This window comes from Natrix helvetica (assembly GCF_964273705.1).
Source record: "Natrix helvetica genome assembly, chromosome: 7".
NCBI classification, from domain to species: Eukaryota; Metazoa; Chordata; class Lepidosauria; order Squamata; family Natricidae; genus Natrix; species Natrix helvetica.
In genome coordinates, this window is record NC_138558.1 from 77,541,774 (window position 1) to 77,562,302 (window position 20,529).

General features: G+C 41.9%; 1 protein-coding gene across 9 annotated transcripts in view; it reads left to right on the top strand.

Annotated features, from left to right (window-relative positions):
- Positions 1 to 20,529, top strand: part of KCNIP4 (potassium voltage-gated channel interacting protein 4) — a 234,428-nt gene that overhangs the window by 209,253 nt on the left and 4,646 nt on the right. For 8 of the 9 annotated variants that reach the window (XM_081959033.1, XM_081959039.1, XM_081959038.1 and 5 more), the window contains 3 exons: positions 300 to 369; positions 12,645 to 12,715; positions 17,882 to 17,989. In XM_081959033.1, coding sequence (XP_081815159.1) covers positions 300 to 369; positions 12,645 to 12,715; positions 17,882 to 17,989 — 249 coding nt within the window. The remainder of the gene's footprint in view (positions 1 to 299; positions 370 to 12,644; positions 12,716 to 17,881; positions 17,990 to 20,529) is intronic. The other variant, XM_081959036.1, reaches the window with a different exon arrangement.

Genomic DNA, 20,529 nt, shown 5'->3' on the forward strand with positions numbered 1-20,529 from the left:
GGTATACATTGAAAACGTTAGACACTACCTATATTAATAGATTTGTACTTGGAACAGTGGCCGGTCACTCGCAGAGCGTCAGTGCAGGGAGATTGGGGGAGGGGTTCAATTTCTACTTTCCAGGAGCAAATTGTGAGCCGAGGAATAAGAGGAAGGCTGCAAAGAGTTGGGTAGAGTCGGATCCCTTTTGCAAGCAACTGTTCCTCTTGTCCGTTTTAAGCTTTCTGAAATCATTGTGTGAGTTTGGAGAGCTGGAGAATAGGTTTGTTATTCACACGCATCTCTGCCCCTTTCTTTAGGAGTGCCCCAGTGGGATTGTTAATGAAGAGACCTTCAAAGAGATTTACTCTCAGTTCTTCCCACAGGGAGGTGAGTCCTTTGAGATAAGTAGCCGTGTTTGCATGTACATTTTCCCCCCCTTACCTCCCACTGCTTTGAAATCCAGGAGGGACGTGGGTGGGCCTCGGGAATTCAGCCGCTGATGAGCTTTGGAAGGGGGTGGTGGATTTCACTCGTGGGTGTCTTCTGCCTTAGCCAAAGGCCAGTTGTTCAAGAATGCTCTGTATTTGGGTTCAAATGCATTCTTTGTTTTATACTGCTTTCTGTGTTGAATTAGCTTAAAGGGGGAGGAGGAGAAGGAGGAGAAAGAGGAGGAGGAAGAGGAGGAGGAGAAGGAGGAAGAGGAGGAGAAGGAGGAGGAGGAGGAGGAGGAGAGGAGGAGGAAAAGGAGGAAAAGTAGAAGGAAGAGGAGGAAAAGAAGGAAGAGGAGAAGAAGGAGGAGGAGGAGGAAGAGAAGGGGGAGGAGGAGGAGAAAGAGGAGGAGGAGGAAGAGAAGGAGAAAGAGGAAGAGGAGGAGGAGAAGAAGGAGAAGGAGGAAGAGAAGAAAAGATTCTAATATTCATTCTGGGAAAGTTTAGATGAAGAAATAACTTTTCAACAGCCATTTAATAGTAGCATAGCCTTTATTGTCTTTGTACATCATGTACAAAATCGGTTTTAGCCTCACTGGTGCAATCCATGACAACAAATACAAACAACATAAATAGTGTAAAGCATAATCCCTATGCAAGGACCGTAGTTAGGGTGGGGTGGGGGGAACGAAAAAGAAAAGGATATAAAGGATAGCATTTAAAGGATATAGAAAGTGCGCCCAAAGTTTCAGTGGGGAGAGCCTTCCGGAGGGCGCCACAGAAAAGACCCATCCGTTGACAGCTTAAATAAGCTGCTGTCCCATGGCAAATTCTTCCCTGATGATCCATCCTGAGAAGGACCTTCTGGCTTGAAGGATCCAGGGCAGTGGTGGGATTCAAATAATTTAACAACGGGTTCCCTGCCCGAATGATTTCCTCCAGCACCCAGTTCCCCAAACTGCTCAGAAAGTCAACAAGTGGTGCGAACCGGCTGAATCCCACCACTGGTTCAGGGCCTTGCAAGTGGCTTGGTAGCCAGTCGGCAGCTGGTGCGGTTAGTACTCCTAATGCCCACCTTCTCCACCAGCTTCAGGTCTTTAGGTCAAGGACAAGGGATGGGTTACAGCAACCTACTTTTGAGATTAGCAACCATGAACAGCTAAAGTTAGGCTGATTGTGTTTAGGAAATGATCCAGCTGACAGACCAACTGAAGGCCACGGATTCTCCTAGTCATGGAGATCAAAATGGACTTCAATAATAAAAGGGATAAATCTACAAGCGCCCCAGATGTTCTTCCTGCTATAAAACTCACTGAGGACAGGTACATTCCCCAGCTCCTGAACCCAGGAGCCAGCTGGGTCTCCATTATTTATTCATTTATTTGGGATTCATTTTAATCTTCTGCCATCTTCTATCCCTTCACTCAGATTCTGGTTCAAGCATTTCTGCTGTTATTGATGTTGTGGACAAATATAGATGTCCATGGATTGCTGCTTAATTTAATTTATTAGCTTAATTAATGAATAATTAAGGTATTTATTAATTTAATAAATAACATGTGTTATTTATTTATGGCAATTTTGCACCACCCAATCCAAAGAGTTTAGGCATTGTATCTTTATAAAGGAATCCCAGCGGGAAAATATGCATATCCCATCAAAACATAATTAAACATTGAGTTCCCAAACCCAACCACCTGTCTGGCCCACAACCGTTGAAAAGCAGTGCAAATGATTTACGATAGGGTTCCATCATTGCCTTGCTTTGGGATAAGGTCATCAAATTGTATTTTCTGATGTTTGCTTAACCTATGGGCCCACCTCCTTCACGTCTGGTGGCCCCACACCATCATGCAAAAATGTGTCGACTTCTCCCTGGTCCCACCTGAACAACCTCCCCCAAAATGAAATCTTTAAAGATGGGCAGGGGTCCATGGTGTACATGACACCACAGCTCATTTTGAAAGCTCAGGAGAAATAAAGAAGGAAATACATCAAACTTGTCAACATTTCCTTACATTTTCTTGTTGTTAGTTGCAAAGTCGTGTCCGACCCATTGTGACCCCATGGACAACGTTCCTCCAGGCCCTCCTGTCCTCTCCCATCCCCTGGAGTCCATTGAAGCTCACGCCAACTGCTTCAGTGACTCCATCCAGCCACCTCCTTCTCTGCCGTCCCCTTCTTCTTCTTTTGCCCTCCATCGTTCCCAGCATGAGGCTCTTCTCCAGGGAGTCCTTCCTCCTTCTCATCAGGTGGAACAAAGTCTTTGAGTTTCCTCTTCAGGATCTGGCCTTCTAAAGAGCAGCCAGGGTTGATCTCCTCTAGGACTGACCGGTTGGATGGCCTTGCAGTCCAAGGGACTCAATGCAGGAGTCTTCTTCTCCAGCACCAGAGTCCAAAGGCCTCCATTCTTTGGCACTCAGCCTTCCTTGTGGTCCAACCTTCACAGCCAAACATTGCAACTGAGAAAACCACAGCCTTGACCATACGCTCTTTTGTTGGCAGGGGGATCTCTCTGCTTTTTAGGATGCTGTTTAGATTTGCCATCGCTTTCCTCCCGAGGAGCAAGCCTCTTTTAATTTCTTGGCTGCAGTCCCCCATCTGAGGTGATCTTGGAGCCCAGAAAAATAAAATCTGTCACTACCTCCATTTCTTCCCCATCTTTTTGCCAGGAATTGAGAGGGCCGGATACCATGATCTTAGTTTTCTTTATGTTGAATTTCAAGCCAACTTTTGCACATATAATTCTGAAGTCACAACAGGTATCTTGCAATCCTGGAGAAGATTTGGGCAAGGGTGGATGCATTAATTGGTGATTCTCTTTTAGAGTGATTAACCAATATGCAGGTGGAACACCTCTATTTTTAGCTTCTGTTTTTTTAACGCAACTAAATAAATCTACATTCTAGGAATGAAGAGTAAAAGAATGGGAGCAAAGTATGTTGTATTTAAACATGCATACATAATAGAATATCAAATTTGAATGCCTTGTATCATAATGACTATAATTATATTTGAGCCCTAATTACGTTTTGAAAGAAAATAGCTGCAATGAATATTATTATGTTTTGTTTCTTTTTAAAAGGGTCTTATTAAGAAAACAGTAGAAATAAAAAAAAAACAAAAAAAAGGAATAGATATCCTTTTATTAGGTTTTAATACCCAGCTTGCCAAGATCTTTCTTAGGCAATGTAGTATGAAAAGCAGGAATTGGAGAGGAGGAAAAAAGAAATGCAGCTTCAAAAATTAAGCCAGATAATCCAGATACATACATTGTAATGCTGTGACCATCAGTTCTTCTCCAAAATGTTGAATTAGGGACTGTGTTTTCCCAAAGATGCTTTTTTTCAAGAGGCAACTGGACTTTCTTGTTTTTTTCTTGAAGATGTTTCACTTCTGATCCAAGAAGCTTCCTCGGTTCTGATTCCAGCCAGAACTGAAGAAGCTTCTTGGATGAGAAGCGAAACTCCTTCAAGGAAAAAGAAAGAAAGTCCAGTTGCCTCTTGAAAAAGCACTTTTGGGACATCCCTGACTTGGATGATGGAGAATCTCCATAGACATATATAGACTGTATTCATCCATCATTATTCCTCATATCGGACTATTCCTAAATTTGGGGGGGGGGAGCAAAGCTGGGTCTCCTTGGAAAAGGGAAAAGTTAGCTCTCGTCTCTCCTGCAATTATCAAAAGTTGGCAGAGAGAAGTTCAAAAGTGGTGCTGTGACTGTTAAGGGAAAAAAAGAGAGAGAGATTTCTTTCTTGTGTGCTCTCTGACTAATAAAGAATTACTCTTTCATTAATAGTCAAGATGCAAGTTGGAGCTTTAAAGGAGAAAAGAAATTCTACAAATATCTTCTTATTCACAGCCACCTAAGGAGAAACTGGCAAAGCTTCAAATGATTCCTTAGAAGCTCTCCGTGGGGTTATTCTTCCTCCCCCACAGAATGATATGTTAGGACAGGCAGGGAGAAATCCAGAATCAATTGAAATGTGTCGTTCAAAGCCTAACGTTGATGCAAATGTGTGGCGCCCCCCCCCACTGATCTCCATGGGCCTCCTTTTTCTCTCGTAAGGCACGTTGCTTTCTTTTGCCTTAACCGACTTGACAGCTTCCGCCATCAGTAAATCATTCCTGGCTCTTGCATAGATCCGTACGGTGTGGATAATAAGGCAGCCAACTCGGTGTTTTCGCTTGTTATTATTATTATTTCTCCTTCTCGTTCTCTTACTGAAACCACGCAACTGTCTTTTACTTAAGCAGGACGTTTGAACAGCTGACAATCCCAATGGCGCAATCCTTGTGCTCGTGGGGGAACAAGGCCTTCTCCTATGTAAACTTCTCTTTCCTTCTCGTTTTCCTGAACAAATTCATTTTTTGACTTTCTCCTGGCTTTTTCTTCTGCACAATTCACTATGTTGTTCTTCTGTCCTCTGCAGATTCGCTGAGATGTTTTTCTGCCAAATTCTTTTTTTTTTTTGAAAGAGTTTTATTATTTTTTAGTTACAAAGATAAACATTCCAACTTTCGTTATGCAATGTGTCATCTGGGTACAAACATCTCTGTGCAACATCGTTCTTCTTTTGCCACATCTTTCGCATTCATATTTCCCTAAGTTTAGTATTATAATATATTAAGCATTTAAGAGTTATAAAACACTCCATTTTTCTTCTTAATATCTTCTAGTAATAATATCATATCAACATTAAACATCTTTATTCTCATCATACACATACTAACAGTTTTCATCTTATTTATATTTCTCAGTGTATTATCTACTTATTTCTTAGCTTTCTTCATTTCCAAACTCCTTTTTTCTCTCTCCAACCATTGGTAAAATACTTCCCAAATCATATAATGTTCACTTTGCTCTTTCTCCTTCATTGCTAATGTTAACCTGTTCATTTCTGCACATTCTCATATTTTCCTTATCACCTTCTCATCAATAGGAATCTCTCCACTTTTCCAATGTTGTGCAAATACATGGTTAATACATGAATGATTAAATATACATTCTCTTTTTTATAAATTTCAGGTAGAATTCCTAGCAGAAATGTTTCTGGCTTCAGCTCAATACGTTGTTGTATCATCTCTTCCAACCATGCCTTAATTTTTGTCCAATACTGGACAAATACTTTTTCTGCCAAATCCTGAACAAATTCCCCCCTGGACATCCTTATCTCCATTTCTCCACCTCAACTGGATGGAAAGCCCTCAAGAACATAGAACTAATATCCATTGGTTTTCATAAATGTTTTACAGGGTTTTTTGTCTGTTTCTTTGTTTGTAAGGTTTTTAAGAAGAGATTGGACCAACATTTGTCCAAGATGGCCTCCTGCTTGGGATGGGGGGGGGGTTGGACTAGAAGACCTCCAAGGTCCCTTCCCTCTGTTGTTCTCTTCTGTTCATTTCCCACATGGTGCATATTCCTAGCATATTTCAAGTTAGAAAGAAAGGGGATGGCATTTTCATGCTTTGAAGAATGGCATTTTCTTTTCCTTTTTAAAAAATGTGACACAACACCCAATAGGCAAAATCCTGTTCATATTATTGACTCAGTAGTAAAAGCCTAATCAAGCTTCAGTGCTGTAGACACTGAAAAAAAACAGGAAAAAGGGCCTCCAGGTTATTCCTCAGAAAATGATCAGCATAAAGGAGATTTTACTTTTTGGTTCCAAGGTAGTAAACAGCGTTTCTTGGCTGTCTCAGAACAGAAACATCTCCCTTTCCCCTTCAAATGTAAAACCAAAGTAAGATTGGATATGGTGTTTTTTTTTTTTTTTTAAGCAGGAAATCCAAGGGCTAAATAGACCGGGTGAGCTCCCGTCATTTGCTCCAGCTCCTTGACAGGGACATGAAAGGAGCTCCTGTGGGGGTCCCCCAGGCAATGGTGATGTCACCAGCTCATCCTTTCAACCCTAAAGCACCTTAAACGACACAGGACCAGTTCTTGGCACAACCACACAAATCCACAATTCCTAAAGGACAATAATAAGGCAATTGAAATTATATTGATACCCTCTTTTTGCCTATAATACCAACACTTTAGGGTATAGCTTTACAATTTGCTGTTAGTTACGAAGTCGTGTCTGACCCATCCTGACCCCATGGACAACGTTCCTCTAGGCCTTCCTGTCCTCTCCCATCCTCTGGATGAAGCTTCCTTCTCATCAGGTGGCCAAAGTCTTTGAGTTTCCTCTTCAGGATCTGGCCTTCCAAAGAGCAGTCAGGGTTGATCTCCTCTAGGACTGACTGGTTGGATGGCCTTGCAGTCCAAGGGACTCAATGCAGGAGTCTTCTTCTCCAGCACCAGAGTTCAAAGGCCTCCATTCTTTGGCGCTCAGCCTTCCTTAATGGTCCAACCTTCACAGCCATCCATTGCAACTGGGAAAACCACAGCCTTGGCTATACACACTTTTGTTGGCAGGGGGATGTCTCTGCTTAAACTCTATTTCTCCCCATCTTCAAGTTGTCCAAAAACTTCCAAAGCAAGGCTGCAACTGAATGGCTGGTAGTTTTCATCTCTGTTCTCTAGTTCTTTTCCTTATTTGCAAGTTATTTGTCCTGCTCTGGTGTTCTCTGCCTTCTACAGTACCTGCAACCTACTGGGCCTGGATTGGCCTGTTAAATACGGACGCTAATAATATTATAAAAATAAGGATTTCAGTTTGCTTGGCCTGAACCTCGTAAGACCCCGAGGCTGTTTATTCCTTCCACTTTCCAGAATGTTAATTGTGCAAACACCGATCAGCTCCAATCACTCGGATTCAGGCTGTTAAGTTGCTTTGAGTCAGAGAAAGCCCACAATGCTTAAAGAATTTAGGGGCATTCAGAGCCTTGATTGGAGGATTGCATCTGAATCGACAAGGCCATTTGGAAACCGATCCCATCAAACGGGATTTTGAAATCTGACAGCTCCAGCATTAAGAATATCATTAAGAATGAGGAAGATCGCATTTCATGATCCACCCCAGGTTTTCAGGCTTATATTCCAGGGTCGTAAGGGAAACCATATTAATGATGATATATGGTAAATGGTATTCCTATTACCAGTTATCTATGTCCTCAATGACAAGATGGTTTTATCAGTGTGTTAAAGGATTCACCTGGGTTCGGAGGGTTTGTGGTTTGGTGACGTCAAGTCAGTTTTTGATTCATAGCAACTGTCTGTACAAGTACAGCAGGTTCTGAGTTTCTGGACAAGCAGTAGCGGAGTAGTTCGGAGAACTGGCAAATATCACCTCTGGCTGGCCACAGAGTGGGGTGGAAATGGGGAATGTACAGTATCCTTCCCCTGGAGTGGGGAGGGAATAGGGATTCTGCAGTATCCTTCCCTTGGAGTGGGGAGGGAATGGAGATTTTGCAGTATCCTTCCCCTGGAGTGGGGAGGGAATGGAGATTTTGCAGTATCCTTCCCAAAGGAGCGGGATGGGAATGGAGATTTTGCAGTATCCTTCCCAAAGGAGCGGGATGGGAATGGAGATTTTGCAGTATCCTTCCCCTGGAGTGGGGAGGGAATGGAGATTTTGCAGTATCCTTCCCCTGGAGTGGGGAGGGAATGGAGATTTTGCAGTATCCTTCCCCTGGAGTAAGGAGGGAATGGAGATTTTGCAGTATCCTTCCCCTGGAGTGGGGAAGGAATGGGGATTTTGCAGTATCCTTCCCCTGGAGTGAGGAGGGAATGGGGATTTTGCAGTACCCTTCCCCTGGAGTGGGGAGGGAATGGGGATTTTGCAGTACCCTTCCCCTGGAGTGGGGAGGGAATGGGGATTTTGCAGTATCCTTCCCCTGGAGTGGGGAAGGAATGGAGATTTTGCAGTATCCTTCCCAAAGGAGCGGGATGGGAATGGAGATTTTGCAGTATCCTTCCCAAAGGAGCGGGATGGGAATGGAGATTTTGCAGTATCCTTCCCCTGGAGTGGGGAGGGAATGGAGATTTTGCAGTATCCTTCCCCTGGAGTGGGGAGGGAATGGAGATTTTGCAGTATCCTTCCCCTGGAGTAAGGAGGGAATGGAGATTTTGCAGTATCCTTCCCCTGGAGTGGGGAAGGAATGGGGATTTTGCAGTATCCTTCCCCTGGAGTGAGGAGGGAATGGGGATTTTGCAGTACCCTTCCCCTGGAGTGGGGAGGGAATGGGGATTTTGCAGTACCCTTCCCCTGGAGTGGGGAGGGAATGGGGATTTTGCAGTATCCTTCCCCTGGAGTGGGGAAGGAATGGAGATTTTGCAGTATCCTTCCCAAAGGAGCGGGATGGGAATGGAGATTTTGCAGTATCCTTCCCAAAGGAGCGGGATGGGAATGGAGATTTTGCAGTATCCTTCCCCTGGAGTGGGGAGGGAATGGAGATTTTGCAGTATCCTTCCCCTGGAGTGGGGAGGGAATGGAGATTTTGCAGTATCCTTCCCCCTGGAGTAAGGAGGGAATGGAGATTTTGCAGTATCCTTCCCCTGGAGTGGGGAAGGAATGGGGATTTTGCAGTATCCTTCCCCTGGAGTGGGGAGGGAATGGGGATTTTGCAGTACCCTTCCCCTGGAGTAAGGAGGGAATGGAGATTTTGCAGTATCCTTCCCCTGGAGTGGGGAAGGAATGGGGATTTTGCAGTATCCTTCCCCTGGAATGGGGTGGGTTAGGGTTTCTCTATCCAGTTAGGGAAATGTGTCACTCTCAAAGGTGGACAACAGATCTGGGACTTAGCTGGGCTGGCAGAGGGGTGGCTGGAGAAAGGGGTGTGGCCCAGGTGAGACTGATGAGACATATTTGGACTGTGCAGAAATGAACAGGCGAACTCTGACAATAAAGAATAAGGAGGAATCAGTGTAGTTCAAGACATGGGGAAGATTCTATGACAGGTTAGAGAAGGAAATCTAGAAAGGAAAGCGAGAGAGATATACAGAACCCAGATGAGACACTTTTAAATGATGTGGGGGGAATAGAAAAGAAAGCATTAATGTATAAGTATATGTTTAAGAATGAGATATACAGAAAAAAAATAGCTAGGGCATGGTAATGAAGAAAAGGGAATAGGAAAGGATAAATATAAAATTATAACAGGGTTTGCGGGAATGCCATCCCGAAAATACACCAGTTGAGAGAGGAAAAGAAACAACCATAATAACAGAAAAGGAAAGGAAGAGAGGAAGAGAGCAGAGCAGAGAGGAAAGGGGAGAGATGGAAGAAAGTGGAAAGGAGAGGAAGGAGGGAAAGGATAGAAGGAGAAGAAGAGAGGGCAGGGGGAGGAAGAGAGGAGCCGGGGAGAAGCAAGGGAAGAAGGAAAGGGAAAGGAGAGGAGGGAGGAAGGAAGGAAGTAGAGAAGGGCGGGAGGGAGAAAAGGAAAGGAAAAAAATAGGATGGTGATAAGACAAAATAGGTATATGGGATGGTAAGAAAAACAAGCCAGAATGTCCATTTTAATTTTTTATATGGAAAGACAAATGTGCAAAAGTAATAAATGTAAATAAGAACAGTAACTATGTGAATGTATACCTGTAACTATATATATATATATAGTTGGGATTAGAACCTGGGCTGTATTACATATTAGGCAGGAATCTTAGCCACTAAGCCACAGGCTCTCCTCCTTATCAGCTGAGCCAGGGGAATAGGTATGTATTTGTGTTACAACCCCTGGTATGCCAAAATATATAAAAAGGCAATGTTAAAAATATGGTTTTCTGCCTGGATGGTCTCCTGCGGTGAGCCGATAGAGAGAAAGGGGGAGTAGTGAGTTCCCTCCCATAATTGGGCATACCAGGGGTTATAACACACACACACACACACACACACACACACCCTGGTATGCCCAAATATGGGAGGGAGCTCACTACTCCCCCTTTCTGTCCTTCGGCTCATCACAGAAGACCATCCAGGCAGAAAACCATATTTTTATTTTTAATGTTGCCTTTGCTATGTTTGTGTTGTAATACAGCCCAGGTTAGAATCCCAGCAAGGGTATGGCTAGCTGATGAGAGCTAAATAGCTTGAAATAGATCTATACTAGTCTCCCTTTATTTATTTATCAGCACAAATACAACACAAACATAGCAAAGGCAACATTAAAAATAAAAATATGGTTTTCTGCCTGGATGGTTTTCTGTAATGAACCGAAGGACAGAAAGGGGGAGTAGTGAGCTCCCTCCCATATTTGGGCATACCAGGGGTTGTAACACACACACACACACACACACACACACACACATAAAGACCCGAATACAACAAAACCAGCATACACACACACACACACACACACACATATATTGCAAAACACAGAGCCCTGTTTAGTACTAAATCTATACAGGTAGTCCTCAAATCACAACCACAACCGAGCAACACATTTGTGTTGCTAAGAGAGACGTTCGTCCAGTGAGTTCTGCCCCCTTCCTTGCCACAGTTGTTCAGAGAATCGCTGCAGTTATTAAGTGAGTCACATAGTCGTTAAGTGAATCTGGCTTCCCCCCATTGGCTCTCTTTGTCAGACGGTCACAAAAGGGGATCGCGTGACCCCTGGGACGCTGCAATTGTTGTAAACATGAGTCAGTGGCCAAACATCTGGATGTTGTTGAGGTGATGAGGTCGTAAGGGTGAAAAAGGGTCTGGTCACTTTTCTTCACTGCCTTCTGACTAAATGAACCAGATCAGCGTTGGGGAACATTTTAGACACCGAGTGCCGAAACGGGAGCAAGCCCCGCGCATCCGCCTGCCAGGAACCAGAAGAGCAGCACATGTGCCCGTGGGGGAAGATGATCTTCTGGTTTCTGGCAGCCGCATGCCCAACATTAAAGGCCTTCCAGCTCCTGGCACGCACGAAGAGTAGCTGGGAGGTGTGCAGATGCGTTCTGGAAACCGGAAGAGAAGCCGCCCGGCAGGCCCATGCGCACTGGGTGGCTGCTGTTTTTATGCTGTTTCCCATGCTCCCCAATCATGAAAACCAGCTTCCGGAACCCGGAACAGCTGCGGTCAACGTCTCCCGTGCCCTGAGGAATAGCTCTGCGTGCCACTTCCAGCACACGTGTCATAGGGTTAGATCACAAGATCATGTGAAGTTCTGGTACTGCTTTACAAAGCATTAGTAAGACCACACTTGGAGTACCACATCCAGTTCTGGTCACCACAATACAAAAAGAGTGTTGAGACTCTGGAAAGAGCAACAGTTGGAGGATAAAACATACGATGGACGGTTACAGGAACTGGGCCTGGCTGGTCTAGGGAAGAGAAGGACCAGGGGAGACAGGAGAGCATCTTCCAATATTGGAGGGGCTGCCACAGAGAGGAGGGGGTCAAGCTATTTTCCAAAGCACCCAAAGGCCAGACAAGGAATAACGGATGGAAACTGACCAAGGAGAGATTCAATCTGGAAATAAGGTGAAATTTCCTGACAGTGACAGCAATCAATCAATGGAAAGGCTTCCCTTCACAAGTTGTAGGAACTTCATTACTGGAAGCTTTCAAGAAGAGACTGCACAACCATTGTCTGGAACAGAAGAGGGCCTCCTGTTTGAGCAGGGGTTGGACTAGAAGACCTCCAAAGTCCCTTTCAACTCTATTATTCTATGTTCTATTTGAAATGTGTTGCAACCTTGATGGAGATTAGGAAGAAGCTGAAAAGTTGCACATATACTGTAAGCTTCAGAGAGCAATTTGGAGTGGCAGCGTATACCATTTTTGGTAGGAAGTTTGAGCCAACAAGAGTATTGAAGTTGACTGAGTTCCATGGGAAATGTAGCCATTTTTATTTAGCTAATGAGGAACAATGCCTCTTGTCTAGGCTCTGAATGGCACTTCTTATAACAATTTGATGGGTCTTCAAACAACTATGTGCTTTAAAAATGACAGTGGCATTGTCATCCTTCTGAATTTGAATCCTGAAATAACCACCTGGAATAGTAGATATGAAGCACAGAATAACATGAGCAAATGCACCTCTGTCTGGTTTGTTCCAGTCATTCCATTGAGGTGTCTTGGTTTCTGTTCTCCAATATGAATGGAGACTCAACTGTGTAATTTCCGTAAATAACAACTGGATTTTTAACACCATGTATGATATCTGTGGTTGGGATCATGCAAAGTATAAGAAGTATGGGAACTTTTTATAAGTATAATTGCTTAACAATAATCAAATAATGGCTTAACCTCCAAATAATAAGAATAATTAATAGAGGTAAGGAAAAGATAGGATGTGGTTATTCAAAGGGTTAAGTTTTAATATGCAATTCATAAGGAGCAATCTTTTTAATTCCAGATTCTACAACATATGCACATTTCCTGTTCAATGCATTTGACACAGATCACAATGGATGTGTGAGTTTTGAGGTAAGGCAGCTTTTGCTATTACTGTTATTTATTTCTGTTGTATAATGCAGTCCAAAGTTTTGTAAAAGATGATATGCTTCCCACGTGGCTCATAAGCAGGTATAATGGGTGAACTGAATTCTTACTACTAATATATTAGTACTTTTAATATTATTATTAAATTACTTGAGAAAGTGCAAGTCCTGATTTTCTAGTTCGCCACATCTCATTCCTCTATCTAGTCAACGTTCTCCTTTAATCCCTTCTCCGATCAATGTTCCCTCAGCAGAAGAGTGATGGAAAGAATTTTAATACAATCAGAAAACATTCAATTAGCAAAGGAAAAGAGGGCCTGATTTTAATCTATCAGGTATTTAAGTTTAACCTTTCATTATCTCCCAATTAACATCTTCCCTCTGTCAATTCCTTCTTGTTTTAAGAGCTAAATGAAAGGGAATTGTTTCTTCTGAGCTTTTAAGTGTTATTCTTATTTACAGTAGGACAGGAACAGAAGGCAGGCTGGTGAGCTGGTGCATGGCCCTTACAGACCTCTTAGGGAATGGGGGGGGGGAGGTCAATAGTAGACAGTTTGAGGTTGAAGCTATGGGGAGGGGGGGCTTGAGGATGTAACAATAGAGTCAGGTGGAGCATTCCAGGCATTGACCACTCTGTTGCTGAAGTCGTATTTTCTGCAATCCAGTTTGGAACGGTTTACCTTGAGTTTGTGTCTATTGTTTGCCTGTGTATTATTGCGGTTGAAGCTGAAGGAGTTGTTGACCGGTAGGACTTTTTAGCGGGTAATTTATTGTTACTACGCTTGAGTCTGACCGTAGGCGATGTAGTTCCTGGTTGTCCAAGCCCAAAATTTCGAGCCTGGTGCCAAAAGGGATTCTGTTGTGAGCAGAGGAGTGGAGGACTCTTCTCATGAAATACCTCTGGACTTGCTCAATCGTATTAACGTCCGATATGCAGTGCGGATTCCAGGCAGATGAGCTGTATTCGAGGATTAGTCTGGCAAAGGTTTTGTTTGCCCTAGTTAGCAATATGATATTACTGGAGAAGAAGCTTCATAAGATTAGGTTAATAACTCTTAAAGCCTTTTTGGCAATGCTGTTACAGTGAGCTCTGGCACTTAGGTCGTTTGAGATGAATACTCCAAGGTCCTTGACTCAGTGAGATGCTTCCCAAAGTGCATGGGTTGGAGAGTCATGGAGGTAACCACATATACTTACAGGGCAAGGGTTGTTGTTGTTTTTTTGTTTACAGGAAACTGCTGATTTAAACCACCATAATAAATGCAGGGCATAATAAATGCAGGGCAACCAATAAAACTTTGTTGTTTTTTAAAAAAAGGGGGGGGGGAATGTGGAAATGGAGAGTTATTAAAGTATAATGTTAAATATTATGGTTTTTAGATTACCAATATTATTGTGATGAATACTATTGCAAATATTTGGATTATGATTGCTCAAAGACAATTGTACACACAATCACACATTGTTTGATGAAAATTGAATTTTCATATGTTATATAAATAAAATAAATAAAACATGAAGAAAAAATAATAATAAATGCAGGGCAGTGGAGTAATTAATTTATTGGTCCAAGACCAAAGAGGAAAAGTTCCATCAGCCATGAAATCTGGCTTGATGACTTTGGAATTGTCACATCCTCTGCACGCCTTAATTTATGTACTTATGTATTATTTATAAATAATACTAAGCACACAGTGACTCTGGCATCCTGACCCAGAGGAGGGCTGCTATGGAAATAAAATCCGGGATGAATATTGTGGAAGCTGCCATAAAAACCTGGGGAAAAGGATATACGCACCTAGGAAGCAAACATTATGATCAGGATAAAAATGTAAAGCCTTCAAAAGTTAGTAAAACATTTGAAGGTATCAGGAGGTCAGTATTTGCACATTCGTTGTTTACACTTTTTTTATGAATGTAGAAACAGAGAAGTCTGCAAATGATTAAATACACCGTTATTTATTTATTCATGAAGTAGTTCAGCGGAGCCACCGAAGGGATTTTGCTAATATGCTAAAAATTCCAATTCTCCTGTGTCATTATCTTAGGTTCGTGCCGTGATAGACCGCTGCCTAGAATAACAGTTTTAAATCCTCACCCGATCTCTTCACTCAACTCAATGGGACTGAAAAATTCTCAGCATGGATAAACTAAATCTTAGCCAGGTCTATTTATTATGTAACGTTCCGCTTTTTCTTTGAGAAGTTCAGAACAAGCTCTCGATTCTAGCCAGGCTTATTTCTGTCTACACGGTTCACATTTTTAGTTCCTCACCCCAAAACCTATACTAAAAAAGAAGGCTGCCTACGGAAACAAACAGATACTCCCCCCCAGACCCAATTAGAAGAAGGAACATCTATGAATGTGCAGAAGTGGATAGACTTTCTGTGGAAATGAAGGAGAGAGGGAAGAAACCGAGCGCTATTAAATTTGGAATATATGGTATTCCTGGCTTGAGATTAAACCTAAAACTTAAGGTATAAATGGTAAAAGTATAACATATAGAGCATATATAAATAAGCATATAATGATATTTTTGTAAATAAGATTGTTACGAAAGATATGGATACCGATATGGAAAAGCTGTTCTAAGTGTAAATTTGTCTTTTGTGTTTGGTTTTTTAAATGTTAGAAAATTCAATAAATACTATTTTTTAAAAAATAAATAAAATACCTACAGAGCAGTAATCTTGGATGCTACCTTTCACGAGGTAGTTTGATGTACTCGTAGGTAACTGAGTTACGCCAGTGACTTCAGTGTTCAGTAAAAGAGAAAGCTGGGCTGAAATCACCCCAAGAGAGGAATAATAATTAATCATGTAAATTACAGATGGGTGTGGCAGCTCTGTCTTTGATTGACTTTGATCTCCTCAAATTTGGCATGACCTCGGTTGAGGAGCTCCTGACTAGGCGCTATGCGCAGGCCCATCCATGCTCCAAAAATCACATTCGGTCTCACCAATCTGGATCATCACCTAGGCTTAATACGAAGCGTGCTTGTAATAAAATTTATTTTGAGAAATCAGTGAGGTCTGGTGGGAGGACAAATAAAATCCCCAAAGATGCTGGGAAATGCTTGTCAGCATACACTGGTGTTTGAAAAGAGAGAGAGAGAAAGAGAGAGAGAGAGAGAGAGAGAGAAACAGAGAGACAGACAGAGAGAAACAGAGAAACAGAGGAAGACAGAGAGAGAAGAGAGGGAAAGAGAGAGAGAGAGAGACAGAGAGGGAAGGGAGGGAAAGAGAGATAGAGAGAAACAGAGTGAGAAAGACAGAGACAGAGAGAGAAGGGAGGGAAAGAGAGAGCGAGAGACAGAGACAGAGAAACAGAGAGATTGAGAAAGATGGAGACAGAGAGAGAGAGACAGACATACAGAGAGAAACAGAGAAAGAGAGGAAGAAAGAGACAGGGAGAGGGGGGAGGGAGAGAGAGAGAGACAGACAAAGAGACACACACAGAGAGATAGATAGATAGATAGATAGATAGATAGATAGATAGATAGATAGAGAGAGAGAGAGAGAGAGAGAGAGAGAAACAGAGAGAGAGACAGAGATGGGGAGAGAGGGGGAGAAAAAGAGAAAGACAGAGAGAGGGACAGAGAGACACACACACACAGACAGACAGAGAGAAAGACAGAGAGAGACAGAGAGAGACAGAGAGAGAGAGGGTTAGAGACAGAGAGAGATAGAGAGAAGGGGGAAGGAGGGAGGGAAAGAGAGAGAGAAAAGAATGACCTTTTATTTGTTTTTTGTAATTAGCTTTTGTTTGCTGTGTAACAGACAAGTAACCTCCTGATCTTGTTTATGTGCTGATTGCATTGATTTTCTGGGGTGCCTCCTAGGGAGAAGCTGCCACCCCCCCCCCCCCCGGCACAAAACGTTTATACGGCTGAATTAATTGGTATTTGTACGCTAAGGCAATAGGGTAGAAAAAGACATCTAATCAGCCGAATTACCCGCTTTCTCTCAGATCCACGTTGATGCAAGTAAACCCAGAGTGGCTTCTACTTTTATAAAAATTCCTGCCTTCGGTAACACAATAACACAATAACACAAGCAATTACTCATGAAACGGGAGCTGGGTGGGTCCATAGCTTGGGATAGGAGAGATTCAACCTGGAAAGGAGGAGGAATTTCCTGACACGGAGAACAATCAACCCACGGAACAGAAGTGGCCTTTGGAAGTTGTGGGAGCTTCATCCCTGGAGGCTTTCAAGAAGAGACTGGGCTGGCCTCTGTCAGAGATGGTGTAGCGTCTTCTGCTTGAGCAGCAGGTTGGACTAGATGACCTACAAGGTCCCTTCCAACTCTGTTAATCTGTTAAAAGTGCAGCGTGTAAAACTACTGTTTTCTTCAATAAAGGAGAATATTTGTAGCTAAGGGTTGACACGAGGGGTCCTTGGTGCTCTCTGAACTTGGTGGTTTTCTTGCAGACGTTTCATGACCCAAACTAGGTAAGACCATCAGTGCAAGTAGGGGGTGGGGTTTGTAGAAAGGGGGAGGAGGAGAAGTAGGAGTGGGGGGGGGGAGGACGACTATGGGGTCCTTGGTGCTCTCTGAACTTGGTGGTTTTCTTGCAGACGTTTCATGACCCAAACTAGGCGACACCATCGGTGCTAGTAAGGAGTGGGGTTTGTTCTCAGTTTATATTCTAGTGGCTCATCCTAGAGAAATAGTATATATATATACTCTGAGTTTCATTCAACTGAAGTGGAGCATTTTTCGTTTGCCGATTACGGCAACAAGAAAGAGCCAAGCGGCTGATGGGTTTTTAAAGGTTCGGTGGAGTCTTGCAAGAGGTTGTCATCTTCCAAGCTTTTCTGCTTCCATGAAGCTAACAGGCAAAGTGACAAAGGCTGTTCTGAAGACTCAGCTGTCACATGACAGGCATTCAATCAAACAAACAGTTGGGTGTATTTTATGGTTCCTGCTGCCAAAGTGCCTGTTAACCTACAGCAACGAAAACCGTCATGTTTTCTATTATCTCTCTTCTTCTTCTTCTTCTTCTTTCTTCTTTCTTCTTTCTTCTTTCTTCTTTCTTCTTCTTCTTCTTCTTCTTCTCCTTCTCCTTCTCCTTCTCCTTCTCCTTCTCCTTCTCCTTCTCCTCCTCCTCCTCCTCCTCCTCCTCCTCCTCCTCCTCCTCCTCCTTCTAGGATTTTGTGATGGGCCTTTCAATTTTGCTCCGTGGGACAGTGCAGGAAAAACTCAACTGGGCTTTCAATTTGTATGATATAAACAAAGACGGCTGTATAACAAAAGAGGTAAGGAGTCCAACACAAAGCTAACTACACACTTCCCCCCCCCCATATAGATAAATCATGAGCTTTAGATTCAGATATGTGGAACAAGATGTATATGATATTGGAACAATTCCATATCTATCTATCTATCTATCTATCTATCTATCTATCTATCTATCTATCTATCTATCTATCTATCTATCTATCATCTCTCTATCATCTATCTATCTATCTATCTATCCTGTCTCTCTCATCTCTCTCTTTCTATTTCTCTTATCTCTCTCTCATATATCTTTCTCATCTCTATCTACTATCTCTCTCATATATCCATCCATCCATCTCTATTCTATCTCTCCTATCTCTCTCTCGTCTCTTATCTACTCTCATCTTACTATCTCTCTCTCCTCTCATCTCCCTATCTGCTCTCATCTTACTATCTTCTCTCTCTCATCTCTATCGCTCATCTCTCTCTATCTCTCTCATCTCTATCTACTATTTCGTTCTCATCTATCTATCTATTTCTCCTATCTATCTATCCATCCATCCAACTATCTCTATCTATCTCATCTCTCTCATCTCTATCTACTCTCATCTTACTATCTCTCTCTCCTATCTCTCTCTCCTATCTCTCTCCTATCTCTCTCTCATCTCTATCTACCATTTCTTTCTCATCTATCTACTATTTCTCATCTCTATCTCTCTCTATCCATGCATCCATCTCTATCTATCTCTCCTATCTCTCTCATCTCTCTATCTACTCTCATCTTACTATCTCTCCTATCTCTCTCTCATATCTCTATCTATTATTTCATCTCTATCTATTTTTCTCATTTATCTATCTTACTATTTCTCATCTCTCTCTCTCTCTCTCTCTCTCTCTCTCTCTCTCTCTCTCTCTCTCTCTCACTCTCACTCTCTCTCTCTCTCTCTCTCTCTCTCTGTATCTATCTATCTATCTCTATCTAGCAATTTTAGATGATATCTATCATCTATCTATCTATCTATCTATCTATCTATCTATCTATCTATCTATCTATCATCTATCTATCTATCTATCTATCTATCTATCTATCAATCATCTATCTATCTATCTATCTATCTATCTATCTATCTATCTATCTATCTATCTATCATCTATCTATCTATCTATCTATCATCTAAAATTGCTGCTCAGTTGTGATTGTTTCCTACATCTTCATGCCCTTACAAACATATCAAGCACCAAAGCTCTTCCTAGATGGGCCAAACTTTTTTCTGGGCACGAAGTTTGTATGTTGCTAGTTTTATGCATTCACGGGGAAGTCATTATAGCAAGTTTGTAAACAAGTCATCTTGTTTGACAGATAAAACAGTTAGATTTATTTTATTTCTAAATTCTTAGGCTCCCGTGTCCCCTACAAGGTGACCCTGGGCGGCAGAATTTGGTGCTTATAGATTCTGCTGAAATTTCACGGAAGCTCCTGCTTTAAAAATCAACCACTGAATTGGCTGATCTTGAGAAGAGTCTTTCGTGACCTTCTCTGATATGAATAACAGAATCACAAGTTGGAAAGGACCTCGGAGGTCGTCTAGTCCAACCCCCTGCTCAGGCAGGAAGCCCTATACCATCTCAAGATAGGTATAGAAAGGCTTCAATGAGATGTTGGACAGAGATGGACTTTTAGGTGACTAGAAGACCTCCAAAGTCCCTTCTGACTGTGTTACTCTGTCCATCGACCATTAGAACAGATCTGTTAAACACAGAAAAATCAGCTTTATCCTTAGAGGTCACTGAATTGCTTTGAAACAAAGCTCAGCAAGTAACATAAATGGGCAAGAAGGTAACAAGGTAGAAAAAGAGATCAAAAATAACATTTAAAGGGGCAAGATCAGTGAGATTATAAATCTCAAAGAGAGTAGAGGGGAAAAAAGGAAAGTGGTATCCGAAAAAGAACTTAGCCAAAAATAAAGACAGAAATAAGGGGAGATGGGAAAGAGCAATAGGAAAAAAATCAGAAGAAAAGATATAAGACATACAAAAAGAAGAAAAAGAGAAAAGAAAATTTATGAATAGGAGATTAGTAGAATGGTAATAGATTAGTAGAATGAAATGAAATACTGTAAGCAAGGTAACAGTATGTTTTAAATTAGGATGTGTGTGAGTTATTCTAATACTTCTAAATGTGTAAAATATTTCTGTTAAATGCTGATCATTAAAAAAATTGAATGTGAAGAAATATGTTGCTAATTGAAAATAGTTGGAAAAGAATGATAAGTTGATTTATTTTTAAAGAGAAGGAGAAAAAATGTTATTGTTTACATATGTTAAAAATTAGAAATTGGAAAATACAAGAAGAAAAGTAATATGGCTAAAATTGGAAATAAAGTAGAATGAATTATGTGTTTGTGGAAATGTTAAAGGGGGAATCCGGACAACACTCTCTTCACAAAAGAATGTTTTATTATGTAACAAAAATAAAATAAAAAACATTTTATATAAAAAAAACAAAGCTCTACATTTGGGAACTGGGATCCCACCGTTAAATCATCTTATTGCAGGATTTGAGAGATCTCCAAAGAGG